The 14224-nt window shown below is 43.8% G+C and overlaps 1 protein-coding gene across 7 annotated transcripts in view; it reads right to left on the bottom strand.

The window, feature by feature from the left end:
* Positions 1-2901: 2901 nt before the first annotated feature.
* Positions 2902-14224, bottom strand: part of LOC148831487 (A-kinase anchor protein 13-like) — a 119237-nt gene continuing 107914 nt past the window's right edge. For all 7 annotated transcript variants that reach the window (XM_088920421.1, XM_088920425.1, XM_088920423.1 and 4 more), the window contains 10 exons: positions 13503-13684; positions 11777-11859; positions 10690-10878; positions 9733-9894; positions 9530-9600; positions 9032-9076; positions 8724-8774; positions 7800-8237; positions 6812-7130; positions 2902-6335 (listed from right to left, as the gene is read on the bottom strand). In XM_088920421.1, the coding sequence (XP_088776547.1) occupies positions 6280-6335; positions 6812-7130; positions 7800-8237; positions 8724-8774; positions 9032-9076; positions 9530-9600; positions 9733-9894; positions 10690-10878; positions 11777-11859; positions 13503-13684 (1596 nt within the window). In that variant the 3' untranslated portion in view covers positions 2902-6279. The remainder of the gene's footprint in view (positions 6336-6811; positions 7131-7799; positions 8238-8723; positions 8775-9031; positions 9077-9529; positions 9601-9732; positions 9895-10689; positions 10879-11776; positions 11860-13502; positions 13685-14224) is intronic.

Here is a 14224-nt window from a genome sequence, read left to right as displayed (position 1 = left end):
AGGAAGAGTAGAGATTTAAGAAAGAAAAAATAGCCAAAAGACCACAAGAGCTGAGAAGTTCTGCCATGACAAGAAGGTGGTCAAAGAGATGGTAGTTAAATTATGTACACAAATGTGTTTGCCTCATCTTGAATACACCTGGGAACATAATCCAGACATTACTGATAATAAATTGAATTTATAGCAAAGCTTCCCATCACAAAGGAACACCAAGTGCTTTGGATATAGATGGGGGGGGGGTGACGAGCAGCAGCAGATCAGGGGGAGAAAATAAACGCTTTACCAATTGAATGAAGTGGATTTAGGAAGGTCCTGTTGTACAGGCACAGTGTGGGATTTAGGGCACAGAGAGTAACAAACCTACTGTCCTCTTAAGAACAATGCAATGGCACCTGAAACCCAGGCTCTATCTTTAGTAACCAGGACCTCTTCGACAGCAGAGCATTCCTGGTCACAACACTCAGGCTTTGCGTTATGAGGAGGTTCTGGACCAGGGGGAAGAGCTCCACCTACTGGTACTCTACAGCACTTACAGCAGTAGGATGGTTTCCACATAGAGGACCCCATTTCAGTACTGACCAGACCCAGCCTTGCTTACCTTCTGAGCTCCGAGATGGACCTCGAAGACCGTAACATCGCTGTCCACTGAAATCATCGTTATAAAATGGCAAGAGCCAGAAGCTAAATTCCCATTAGAAACCATTAATAAAATATGTCGTAGAAGATGTGATATTGGTGTTGAAGAAGAGTCCTGTGATGATTCATGGTGATTGGGCTGGTGTTTCTTTTCCATTAAATTTACTTTATTTTTCCATTTTAACCAATTTGTTAAGCTCATTAACTACCGGTTTAATTTGCAGGCAGAATAGTGAAAGGCCAACACAGACAATGGAGAACATTATGTTGTACAATTTAAACTGCTGACGCTTGAAGTCAACAGGTAGCAGAATGCACAGCTATTTTCACTGCTGTTCAATAGCTGGGCTTTGTTAGATAAATCCAAGCGTGGGCAGAGAACAATGAGATATAATTCAGGCTGAAGTATCTTTCTGTCAGGATCATCTGTGATTTTACAGTGAAACTCAGTCTGAGTTACAAAATACTTAAAATAAGCCATGTTTTTATTTTACAATAATACATTGTCATGATGCTACATTTTTATGATTATAAAATCAAAGGTATAACTTAACAAGTCTGCTGTGATGCACTTCAGTGTGGTCTCCTCTTTGGCATGAAAGTGAAATATAAATGCAAGGAATTATCATCATCAACATTAACACTAATATTAAAGTGCAGACCAGCTTTCTTTGTCCATCCAGTGAGACCAACCAGCACCCTGTTCAGACAGATGATCCAGAGCCAAGCCTGATCCCTGGACCCTCTACCAATCATCATGCAAGCCAGGACTAGAACCCTAGAGGAACCATACTACACTATATATAGCAATTAGAAAATGAAATCCTGCAGAGACTGAATTAATCCACGAGAACGGACATGCAAGGACATGAGGAATGTGTTCATAAGTGACACATACTACAGTTATGTGCCTCCCACTTCCTCTTCTGCACATACAAAACAATCGCTTCCAGTCTATTGTGCATTCCCAGTCTCTGAAAGATTCCTATCCTTTGTCAATAAAGAAATGAGTGATTTAGTGGAAAAAAGACGGAAGAATTGTAAGCTATATTTAATGAATGGGATCGGTAGAGCATGGAGTGGGAGCTCACAGGATAAAACAGTCCATGCATATTGAATGTAAAAACAGCTGAAATATTCATTACTGCTAATTATATGATGTGACACCATAGCATGGCCAGGAAGTGCTCATTTTTGTAGCAGTAATCACCGCACAATTCTGGCTGCTGCAGCATGATTACTGCCATGACCCAAAAAGCTGGTGTTTCTCATTAATAGCCGTGCTAATTCATATGTTTATTAAAAAGAGCAAGAATCATAGACACCAGTTTGTTGATAATCACTGCAAATTCTGATCAAAGGAATGCAAAACTGGAAATCCACCCGAGAACTGGACTTCATGCTTTAGCCAGGATTACGTTTTGCTGTAAATAACAGCATTTTGTCAGCTAAAATCATTAACAAATCCAACAATCATTAAAATAACCAATAGAAAAACACTCCCTCCCACCACTTTGGCAACGCTGCACAGTTATTACTGGAGCCGTTATCAATTAAAGATTCATATTGCTCTCAATAACTGACCAAATGAAAACATGCACAATCAGTTACATATCTGTGTAAAACCAAATAGAGCTATCAAGGACATATAGACAATGCTATTTTTGTAAATGTACAAGCGTAATTTGAGCACAATTACAATGTACACGCAGGGAATATTGTTTTTTTCTGTGTAAGGACTATTTTCTAAATACTTTCATCGATTATGTTTTGAAATGAAAGCTATCCACTCATTAACAGGTCAGGTACACCAAATGAGAGGCGCAGGGCAGAAACGCATCAATCCCAGCTCAAAGAAGCCAATCACTTTGAAAGTGTCTCAGACTTAACCGGAGAAAAAAACAAAACAATCCACCTTATTTGGGTTTGTGGATAGGACCAAACTGAAGGGAGGCACTGTCATTCACTGTCTTTATGGACCAGGTCTTTTTTCTGCGTAATTAGGTTGGCTGTGTCAGAGGTCAAAGGGTCACCTGCCTGGATGCAGTTTGGTCATTTCAGGAGCCTGTAAAATGAAAGGTGCGTGGTTGCATTGCAAATAATGTGGGGATCCTGGCCAGGAGAAGTGATATTACATACAGTAGTTAGGAGTGCCTGAACCCTTTTATGGAGATCATATCAGCAGACAAGTAGCTACCAGGCAGAGCCTGTTAAAAACATGAAGCATTGTGGAAAACAACATCAAAATACAGTACATCCATCAGTGTGTTCTTACAATAATAGTTATTTATTGTGGGGGGAGAATTTACACTTTTTATACCTCCGTAACTGGAAAAAACAGATAAATAAAGCCTCATTACAAAAAGCTGAAATGAATCTTTCACACAAAAAAGATGCGAACTTTAACAATTCAATTTTTTACATTTTATATTTACATAAGTTGTTTGCCCTTTTTTTTTTTACAAAGAATTCAGCATGAAAATAAAATGTACCTTTAGTACAAGTAATTCTTTATTTACTTTCAAAACAGAGGTATAAAACCTATTATGAGTCCTCCTGAGAAGATGGTCAATTAAATTCTAGTGCATTTCATGATTAGTACAAGGCTATACAAGGTCCTTCTTTAATCTATACAACTGCGCATCACAAAGTACTGCTAAACTCACTTTTAAACTTTTTTGTATTAAACAATTTTTTTTCTGTTGGGCTTTCTTTAAAGATTGTCCCTGAAGAGAAAGGGGGGGGGGGGGGGGACCTCAAAATAAATGTATGCAAATGAAAGTCAGGATCCAGTTAAGGCAAACTCAGTGGTATTTCTGTTCACCTAATGAACATACTGTATACCAGAATAAAAGAAGTCACTCTTTGAAAAACATGTACTGTAATTTTTAGTTATATTATTCAGTCATGCCACCAGCATTAGAAAGTGATCATTTTCATGCAGATATGGGGTGAACATTCGTTAAGGACATTTCTAAAAAATTACAAAGTTTCCCTTTCCGACCCAGTATCGTTGGAGCTGACATTGGGAGCTTACCACAGCGCCCTCCTGTGGTTGATGTAAGGCAGCGCAAGCATATATTAACCAAGGCAAGTTATCAACCTGATTCACATTTAGCACCACATTTTAAACGAGACACTGATGCAAATAATTATAATAATAAAATGATCTTTTGGGTGCACTCTTTTGCTGTCCAAATATGTGCTTGTAGTTTAAAATCTCAGCCACTAATGCAGCTGAGAAAGGGGTCTAAGTTAGCCACTGGAATGTTCACCAATTTAACTTCTTATGAACGCTGAAATACCAAAAAGAATGTATAGGGAGATGTTAATAAAAAAATAATAAATTAACCAAAACAAAACAAAAACTCCAGGGACATGCTTTTAGCATAGCACTAGGAGAAACAAAAACAGATGAAAGGGAGCTTTGGGGCTGAACAAATAAGAAAAAAACAAATGGCTTAAAAATGAGATAAAAGGGAATTTAGCTTTGTAAAAATACAGGTTTCACATCCATCATCAGATCCGATTCAAGAATGCCATTTGGTTCTCCCTGTAAACACGAATTGGTATCTCCTGTCTTTCCTCCGAGTCTGACACCTGGCCAGCAGGCAAGAAGACCCAGTGCTGGGTTCACATGGAGCGCTGCTCGACGGGCCCTGATGCAGCAGGACCGACTCCTCCGTTTCTAGCCCTTTAGTTGTGGAAAACAATCAGCAGATCAGGAAAAAGCCCCCACAAAAAGGAAAGCATGAATTTTGTTTGGATCATATATAGTTTTTTAAATTCTTTTAAGTCTTTTGCCTCCCCCCCACAAAAAAAGTCTTCTTATCCATCCATTAAACTGGAGCATGGCAATATCCCTCCTTTTTCAAGAGCATGAGCTTCACCATGTGGTAGAACAGAGTATTGCAAATACTACCTGGAATAGTAGTAGAAGGAAAAAAAACAATTGAGTGCCAAAACATCTGAAGGAGGCAGTCCTTTACATTTTTAAATGAGGCACCTTCAGTTACTAAGATTAATATTTCAGAAGACTGAACTATCAGCCAAACAAAATTCACACTTTTCAGTACTTTAAATATACAATGAAACTACGTACTGAACATCAGAGAAGATACCACTTCAAAGATACAAAATGTGGAAGAAAAAGTGGAATTGATTGTCGTTCATTTTAAAGCAAGAAGTAGCATCACTTGTAACAGAGTGTACTTTTAAAGTGCTCTGCAGCATCAAACCATGATAAATTTGCATTGAGATGATTGCAAAAAATAAATCTTTAAAATGTCTCTCATCCTCACCATATGATGGGAAAAAAATCCACCTAAAATTAAATACATCTTAATGGTCCTCTATCTTCCACTTTCTTCTTAAAATATACATTACATTCAAAAGTTAACTGTAAGAAACTACACAACTAACTTGTCTGAATATGAACATTTTAACAGCAATAACAGGAAACAGTGTTCAGCACTCCAGACAGGACAGGATCTTGCTGGACTCTCTGCAGTCCTGCAGCCCCAACAGACTTTTTCCTAAGGAGGATTCTGCCTGAAAGAAGAAAGCCCATCAGGGACGCACCAGTGCGCAGCGTCTAAACCAGCACTTCTTTCTCCTGGCTGGAATCATTTAGTTCCACCTCATTTTGGGGAACTTTGCTCCAGGGAAACGGACATCCCCAGCCCACACTCTGCTTGTTAAGCACAGTTTTACTGCAGGCTCCCCAGAACACCTTACTGTGCCTAATTAAACTTCATGCTTTGCATGAAATGGGACTCCACTACCAGCTTTTGCTTTGTTCAGTTTCACTTTTTTTTCTTGAACTAAAGGACAGATTGTGTTATTTCCATTATCACCTGATGGTAAGTCACATTGATCCATTAAACACAGAATGCTATTACTGAGTATTGGAAACACTACACTGCGCCTATTAGGTTGTTATACAAAAACGCAGAGAAATGTCCTTTTCTCCATTCAGGAAAACCTGCTCTTTCTAATGGCATCGTTATTAGAGGTTGTATCATTGAAATGTGGCTCTAAGAAATAGCTTCTCAATTTGCGAATCACATCATGCTGTGAAACAATTTTCACTGATGGTTCTACCTTAAATATGCTATACTGTTAGCAATCAGTGGTACTGCTGTTAACATTGACAAAAACCTCAGTGGAAACCTATTTTTAAAACTATTTGAAATGATTATCCAGTACTCAATGATGTGGACCTTTCCAGAGAAAGAAGACCGCTGACTCAATGATTTTGTTACAGTGCGACACACACTAGCTTTGCTTACACAATAACTATTTCCGACGAGACTAATGTTTATCTGCTAGGCCACTAGTTTTCTCATGTGAACAAGCTTATTAACTGTGAGCAAACACTCTGCAGAAAGTACTGAAACGGAGCGCTCCACACATCTTAATGCAATCCCAGTGAACTGGGGTGACTGTGCATCGGTGTCAGGCAAGGGTGTAGCAGGGTCCACTGCTGTCCTCTGTCCCCTCGAACCCAGATCTTAGCTGTGGAGGAGGAGGAGGGGTGAGGGTGACGCTGGCTGCTGGCAGCACCGGCTGGACCCCATGATACGCTGGTACAGATGCCAGGAGAGCAGAGCACCATATGATAGTGGAGGATGCAGCAGCAGGTCAACAGAAGATCTCCCCCTCTGCTGGAGCTTCAGAGACAGGGGTGTGCGGCAGATCTGCGGGAGACAATGGCTGGTCAGCACAGAGGCAGCTAGTCCCTTTACCTCTGGATCAGCAGGTGAGTACACTTGCAAAAACGCACATCGACTTTAACTCGCTTCTTGTCATCACCCAAGTAAGAGCAAAAATCACATCTAACATTTTGTTGGGCTTTTATTCTTGAACGTCAGTGACCTCGACCCCATCCCTTTCCCTGACAGCTCCTGCCATCCTGCCAATGGAGCCAAGCGCCAGTCCCTTTCAGCGCAGGCCTGCAGCAGGGGACTGGAACGCTCACGTGCCACGAAGCAGTCCCAGTACCACTGAAACTTTTATTTCTGGTCCTTGCTATGGAAATCAACCATTTCTGTTGATTTGACAAACAACTGCAGACTGAGCAGCATTCGTGAAGTCATGTGGCAAAGGATTTCTTGGTCCTAAAACGATACAACACCGCGAGTGCCCGTGGGCAGGTGATCTATGCGCCACGTACCCGCCGCCGGAGAGAGCTGCCCTTTGCCCTTCTTCTTCTTCTTGTCCTTCTTGTCCTTCTTGTCCTTGGAGCGGGCCAGCTGCAGCAGGCGGCCCGGGATCTGGTTCTGCCCCTCGCTGCCCTGGGCCTTTAGGCTCTGGTTGAAGGCGAAGGGGTTCAAGTTCTTCCCCTTCTGCTTGGAGTCCGTCCTGGTCAGCGAGTCCGTCTTGGGCGACGAGGACAGCTCGCACTCCGCAGGGTCCCGGTCCAGGGAGCTGGTGCTTTGGAACTTCAGGGAATCGTCCGAGGTGCTGGAGGGCGTCCTGTGTTTCCTTTTGTCCTACAATTCCAGCAAAACAAAATAACTCTTTGAATGATTTTTGTATGTACTAGGTAGGATGCACTGACATGTACAGCACAGAACCTGGGGCTACTTGCTGTTTGCTTTAGTTTTCCTCACTGGGCAGGATATTGGGTGGAGCTCTGTGGCTAAGGATGTGCGCCTGTGGCTGGAAGGTTGCCGGTTCAAATCCCGCAGCCGGCAGAGGAACCCTACTCCGTTGGGCCCCTGAGCAAGGCCCTTAACCCCAGCTGCTCCAGGAACGCTATACAATGGCTGACCCTGCGCTATGACCCCAAGCTTCTCTCCCTATCGGTGTGTCTCATTGAGAGCAAATTGGGGTCTGTGAAAAGACAAATTCCTGACACAAGAAATTGTATATGGCCAATAAAGTGATCTTAATTACAAATTTTATATCTTATATCTATTTAATGGAGCATCAAGATGCATATGAAAACATCTGAGTGGGATTAGGCACATCAGTTCGGGAAGGATATTGGTCTAACGTTATGCAAGTGTATCCAGGGATGTGCACACACGTGCCACACATTCTGGATCACACGCTCTGACTGTACAGGGCCGGTCGTGTGCAGATATTCCTACAGTGGCACGCACACCGAGGTGCACACTCGTGCACTAAGGGCTGGGCTGCGAGGAGCCGGCTCTCACCTCCGTCTGCTTCAGCTGCTCGATCCTCTCCAGGTCCCTGCGGACCTGCTCGCGGTCCCGGTCCAGCTGCCGCTGGGCCGCCCTCAGCCGCTCCAAATCCCGCTGGTACTCGTCCTTGCGGCCGCGCAGCTCCTCGCGGTCCTGCTCCAGCTCGCGGCGGCCGCGCTGCGCCTCCTCGTCCAGGCGCTGCAGGCGCGCCTCGCGCTGCGCCAGCTCCCGCTCGCGGGCGCCCCACTCGCGCTCCCGCCGCCGCCGCTCCTCGGCGTGCGCCGCCTGCTGCCGCTGCAGGTTGGCCAGCTCCTGCCGCTGCTTCTCCAGGCTGCGCTGCTTCTCCTGCTCGATGAGGGAGTTGGGGCGCGAGGAGGGCCGCGAGGTGGGGCGCTCACTCAGGGCCTGCCGCTGGTCCTCGATGAAGGTGTCCTGCTGGACCACGACAGCCTGCGAGACACGAACACGAGCATCACTCCCTGTCTGGGGCACGATTGCCCAGGCCCAGCAGGGTCCCGACACGCAGCTGCTGGACCAGCCTATACAGGCTCTCACCCAGACAGCACTGCCTCCAGCAGGGGTCGCCACTGAGTAATACAGGCTCTCACCCAGAGCTCAGCCCAGACAGCGCAGCCTCCAGCAGGGGTCGCCACTGAGTAATACAGGCTCTCACCCAGAGCGCAGCCCAGACAGCACAATCATGCAATGGTAATAAATACAGCACACAATGGCACAAGGAGAGTATCAAGGTCAATGTACAATATTTGAAAAGAAAGTATCAAACTAATTCCTATAAATTGCACAATTTAAGCTATTGGAAATTGATAGTTAACATATACCATCATGATCCCGGAGAACAGTTAAAATGCATCAAGAGATTCTGCACTGTGCTCTAGAGTCGAACCTAAAGAAAGAGTAACATCTTCCCAGCATTACCTGTAATACACTGAGCAGCTCGTGAAGGTGTGTGACGCTGTGGAGGACCTGCTATAGAAGAGAACAAAACACCACCTTACTGCAAAAGGAAAAAATACAATGCATATCACATTTTAAGATCATGCGTTTTATTTTAATTCATGACAGATATCACACAGAAGTGTTACTCTTCGAAAGGGCCACCAGGAGAAGAGAGCAGTCTTTGCCGCAGGCTTTGTGAAGGATAGGAATTCACTAGTCCCCCCATAGATACTGAAAGCCCGTGATCCCAGTTAAACCCACACAGCTCCCGAAGTGGAAACACCAACCTCGCTGTTTCTTTTGAGCAGCAGCAGCAAGTTCGCATTCCCGCCCTGTGGAAAACAAACACAGCGCAGCTGAAGGATTATGGATGTTGAAGGGAAGGCTAGCAGCCAAAAGCCTCTAATAACAAGAAAGGAATCTGATCCCACCTGCTGGAAATAAATCAGCAGCTGTAATTACGGGCATTAAACTACATGTCTCAAACACATCAAGGGGTATTTGTTGTCCTTAATGAATACTTATTCATTTTCATACATTTATTGAATTCTTGTGGTGCTTGCATTGTTAATGCACCTCACTTTCAAAGAGGAAAGAGTGCAGGTATATAGACTAAATCAATACAGAACTCAATAGCCTTCCTAATGCAACAGTGTAGCCCATTTATGGTTTTCCACAGCCTTTGTCTCCAGACAGGTCTATTGAAAGTAGAGAACAAGCCTACTCTAAATTTGGATGGCTGTTCAGAAGGAGCACAGTAGAAAAGTGTGAGCAGAGCTTACTACCTTCTTTAACACACTGTCTGATTCAGTCCTGCGAAGATCAGGCGACTCCTCTCCCTCATCCTTCTCCCCATCTAAAATAAATATTTCTCAGAATTAACGCAGCGCTGAGGCAAGTCTATACAGTATGCAGACCATTTAATTTAGTCTGATCTGAAAGAACTGCAATCCCTCTCCATAAAAAAAAACAAGAGGCGTAATCTTACTTTTGGAAGCGTTCATCTGGTGACTGTCGAAGCCCCCGAAGGTTTCTGCCCTGCGAGGCAGCAACACGGGCCCCACACTGCCCTCCGCTTCCAAATTACTGGACACCTGCTGCCCCACTGCCCCGCCCAGACTTCCACTGACAAGCGTCTGCAACGTCTCCACTGAAAGAGAGATCAGCTGACACATTAGATTGCATTCACATCTGCAAGACACGGCAGACTTTAAACACATGACTCCTTTAATTACAAAAAAGCTTTGAAGAGAGTGGTCAAGCTCCCCCATCAGGTGAAGTCTGCCACATCCAGCGAATGCTTTCGAGGAACAAAAGCAAGCGGTGATGCAATCTAGAAATCTTCTTTGAGATTCTAAAAAAATTAAATGAAGTACATTTATTTGACCTCATGAAGGAATTGTGATTTGCTGAAAACTGTCTTCGATTTGATCTAGTAGATCTTTTCCACACTAAAAGTACACTGATTCTAATTACAGCAATGGTGAGCAGAGCTTCCATCACTTATAAGCAGGGAACCAGTGGCCACAGCTCTACATTCCTGCCAAGTGTGTTTGAGTTGTTTGCGTATTGACCACTTTGGGCATTACAGGTCAGTGTCTGTGGGCAATTTCATATTTCCCACAGAATCCCGTAGGGCTAACAAGGATACAGACAAACAGCTGGCTCTTCTAGGCTATACAATACAAGAAATCAGGTATATTTAGCACCTGGCTAGTATTTACTCATTTTTCACAGAGTTATATACGTACTCATCTCAGTACAGCCCAGTGACCTATAGAGAATCAAGACTCAAATTATTTTGTGCTTTGAGACTACTAATGAAACTTTCTGAGCAGCTGAGGAATAAAATGCGCTGAGTAATGTCTTCTAGTGCTGTACTTTTCTGTCTGCTGGTCGTGAAGCTTGCCCCTGAAAGAGCAGCTGGCGGTCAGCTGGCACGGACCTTCCTTCAGCGCGTCCTTCATGATGGACTCGCCCTTGGGCACGTCGTCGCTGCTGGCTCTGAAGAGCGTGCGGGTCACGGCGCCGGGGGCAGCCTCCTCGGGCCGGCCGCCCTCACACATGTCCCGGAACAGCCGGACCTTCTCCTCCAGCAGCGTCGCGATCTGCCCGTCCTTCTGCCGCAGCAGCTCTGCGGAGACAAGCGCAGCCTCAGAGCGACAGAGCTCGATCCTGGCGGGGCCCGGGGGCGAGGGGAGGGAATCGCTTCACTCATCCATGTCCTTTCTCCTTTCCCCAATCCAACGTAACTCTGTTATACGATATCTCAAGGAAACGGTTTAAAAAACCTTCCAAAATTAACTCTTAATACATGTTTACAGTCAGCCTAAAATTCACTCATTGTTTTGCTGTAATGCAATTAATAGACCTCGTTACAATCTCATCCAAATTTGGATTTCTTAAGAGCTAATTACCCAAGTCAAAGCTGCCAGCTATAAAAACTGATACAAAGAAACAAATCGGCAGTCTGGGGCGCAAAACCGATAACTGTTCTGATAGAACATTTAGGTAAAAGGGGCTTTCTAAATTCTGCGCATGAAACTGCAGTTTAAACAAAGCACAATGTGTCAGAGATCACGTCCACAAGGGGACTTCAGAATACCTCCAGAAGGAAAACAAAGCTCGGCTCACATTTAGAAGAGGTCATATTGATAAATCTGAATGATGTGTTCTGAGGAGTTTGGTTACGCCAGTAACACAAACCACCATTTACAATATCCTTAAAAGGTAAAATTTATAGATGGAGACAGAACTATAATTTTTTTCTCAAAGTTTTAAAAAAAAAAAACAAATCCTACTTATACTGGAAAAACTAATCTGATCTCAAAAATAAAAACGATTCTTTAAAAAGCTGCCAACCTTGTCAGGTTCCATTACTGTGACATTAATAGTCTGCATTTTTTCAGGATTTTACTAGGTCTCAAGAAAAATGAACTTGCAAATATCTACGATTCTACAAATAAAATCTACACATCTTTTAAACATTTCTATGCTAGTTATTCTGGTATGAGAATAGCCATTTTTCTTACCTCTCATCTCTCTTGCTTTTGTTTCCAAGATCCTCTTATCCTCTTCAGTTTCACTTGGAATTCCTTCATCATCATCCTTCTCCCTGCAGAGTAAAACTTTGATCAACATTCAAACCAAATGGCAGGAATGATGTATTCTACAGTGTACAGTGCCAAAACATGTGTGTGCAACTTCTAGGTTGGACTGTATTTGCATATATTGTATAAGTAAACACAATCAAAATCTCCAAAAAAGTCTTAATAAACTTTTTTTAATTAACAAAATGATCCACCAGCAAATATCCATGTTTGACTATGTGAACCCTTAAGATTCAGTAATTGGTAGCACATCCTTGAGCATTAATATGTTCAACTAGATGATTCATCTAATTGTGATGTCTTTTAGGAATTGTGATCCTTCTTCCTTACAGACCAGCTCACTTCGGGTCCTGCCATATGCGTCAGAGGGGTTTCAAATGGGGACTTTGACTTTGCCAATCATAAACATGACATTATGTCTCCCTCAGCTCTTCTCTTATAGATCTGCTTGTATGTTTAGGATCTGCGTCCTGCTTCATGACCCACTTTCAGCTCAGCTGACGAACGACTGGCCATGACATTTTCAGATCCACAGTTTGCTGCTATGGTGCCACATTCATCATTCCATCAAGGATGAAAAGCCATGCTACACAGACAAGAAAGGAGCTCCAAACCATGCTCCCACCGCCGTGCCAGATGGTTGGGACGAAATGTATCTCAAGAAGGTTTTGACTCATTTGTTCAGAAAACATTCTTCTACTACTCTCATGGATTGTTCAGGTGATCTTTGGCAAATTAGAGATGGCCAGCAATGTTTATTTTAGAGAGCAATGGTTTCTTCCTGGCTATCCTCCCATGAAAACTCCCTTTTAGTCTTTTTCTGATGGTTGAGGCAAGAATACTGACCAATAGCCAAAGTGAGAGAGGCCTGCAGATCATAAAACGGGGCTCTTTGTGACTTTTGAGACAACTTTCCAGGTTGCACTTGGGGAGATCCTGGAAGAATGATTGCTCCTGGGTAGATTCACCATTGTACTGAACACTTTATACTTGTAGACTGTCTGACAGTAGATGCATCGAGTCCCAAAGCTGTCCCAAAGAAAATGTGTGATAATCACCTCCATATTGATATGCATCAACTACTCTTTTTCTGAGGTCTTTATCATGGAATGACACTAATAATACACATGGAATAACAGGTATTTCCTCTAATATGTAAGATTCTCATCATTTACCGTTCACTTAATTCACATACACTAATACATGCCTTGTGGGCGGGTGGGTCACCTTGGAGGCCAATCCTGAAATGGACTGGCATCCTGTCCAGAGTGTACCCTGCCTTGTGCCCATTATTTGTCATTATAGGCTCCAGCTCCCCAGTGACCCTGGCTTGGAAGAAGTGGCTAGATAATACATAGATGTGCTGTATATTGCACACTACATTTTCACTTGCAGCACTTTAGAACTTTAGCCCTCATCTAACACAGCACTTCAACATTTTAAACCATATACTTTCCATTGAGTCCACACAGGAAAGCACTCCATGATACTCCTGGAACTTCCAAACGATGGATGTTCGTAAGTATGGACTAATCAAAACCTACAGATTTCGAGCATGGTTTCTGCATCAGAGCAACCAGCTGTTAAAGTGGCATCTCCGCCCTTTGTCTCCCTGAGGGTCAGAGGTCAGCCGCCACCGGCAACTCACATGGAATGCATGGCGTCCTGGATCAGCTGCATCCAGGCGTTGCGCTCCTCCTTGGAGCTGGCGTGCACCTCCACCATCTCAGGCTTCTCGCTGCCCGCGGTGATGAGGAAGAGGCCCTTCTCCTCATTCGCCACCTCCCGCACGATCAGCTTCTGCAGCGAGATCACCGTGGCGCGCTGGTCCTGCAGCACACGGGGCACACAGGGGGAGAGAGGTGAAGCCCAGGCCGGGACAGGGAGGACAGGGCTCGTGTCTAGAAACACGAGTGGGTTCCGGTCACCGAGCAGAAGGACACACTAGACCACAGAGGAGAGCCGTAGAGCACGCAAGTCCATCCATTTCTGCCAACCACCTAATCAATAATTTATGGTTAAACATGTTTTATTTACACAATAGTGCCAGAAATAGAAGTGTTTCTAGAGTTAAAGCTGTGAAAACTGCTACATTCCAGACCTAGCCCACCAAAAAAAACCTGTATGAATTTATTTGAAGAAGATAAGCAGTTCAGATTAACTGGATGTACTCTTGCACTAACATGGTTTTTGCTCTAAGAGCTGTCAACTTATACCCCCCTTTCCACACACCCCCCCCCCACCTAATTTGTAAGACAAGAGGGATGCTGTATGGCTGAGGATTGTAATCTATAGACCACATTTATTAATGACGTGAATGATTTGTCCTCTATCTCCCTTTTAAGCCTAGCTGCCAAAGATTCTACTATA

This window comes from Atractosteus spatula, chromosome 7, assembly GCF_055471065.1.
Source record: "Atractosteus spatula isolate fAtrSpa1 chromosome 7, fAtrSpa1.hap1, whole genome shotgun sequence".
Lineage (NCBI taxonomy): Eukaryota > Metazoa > Chordata > Actinopteri > Semionotiformes > Lepisosteidae > Atractosteus > Atractosteus spatula.
The sequence above is the reverse complement of the archived record's forward strand: the minus strand, read 5'-3'. Positions and strand labels throughout refer to the sequence as shown.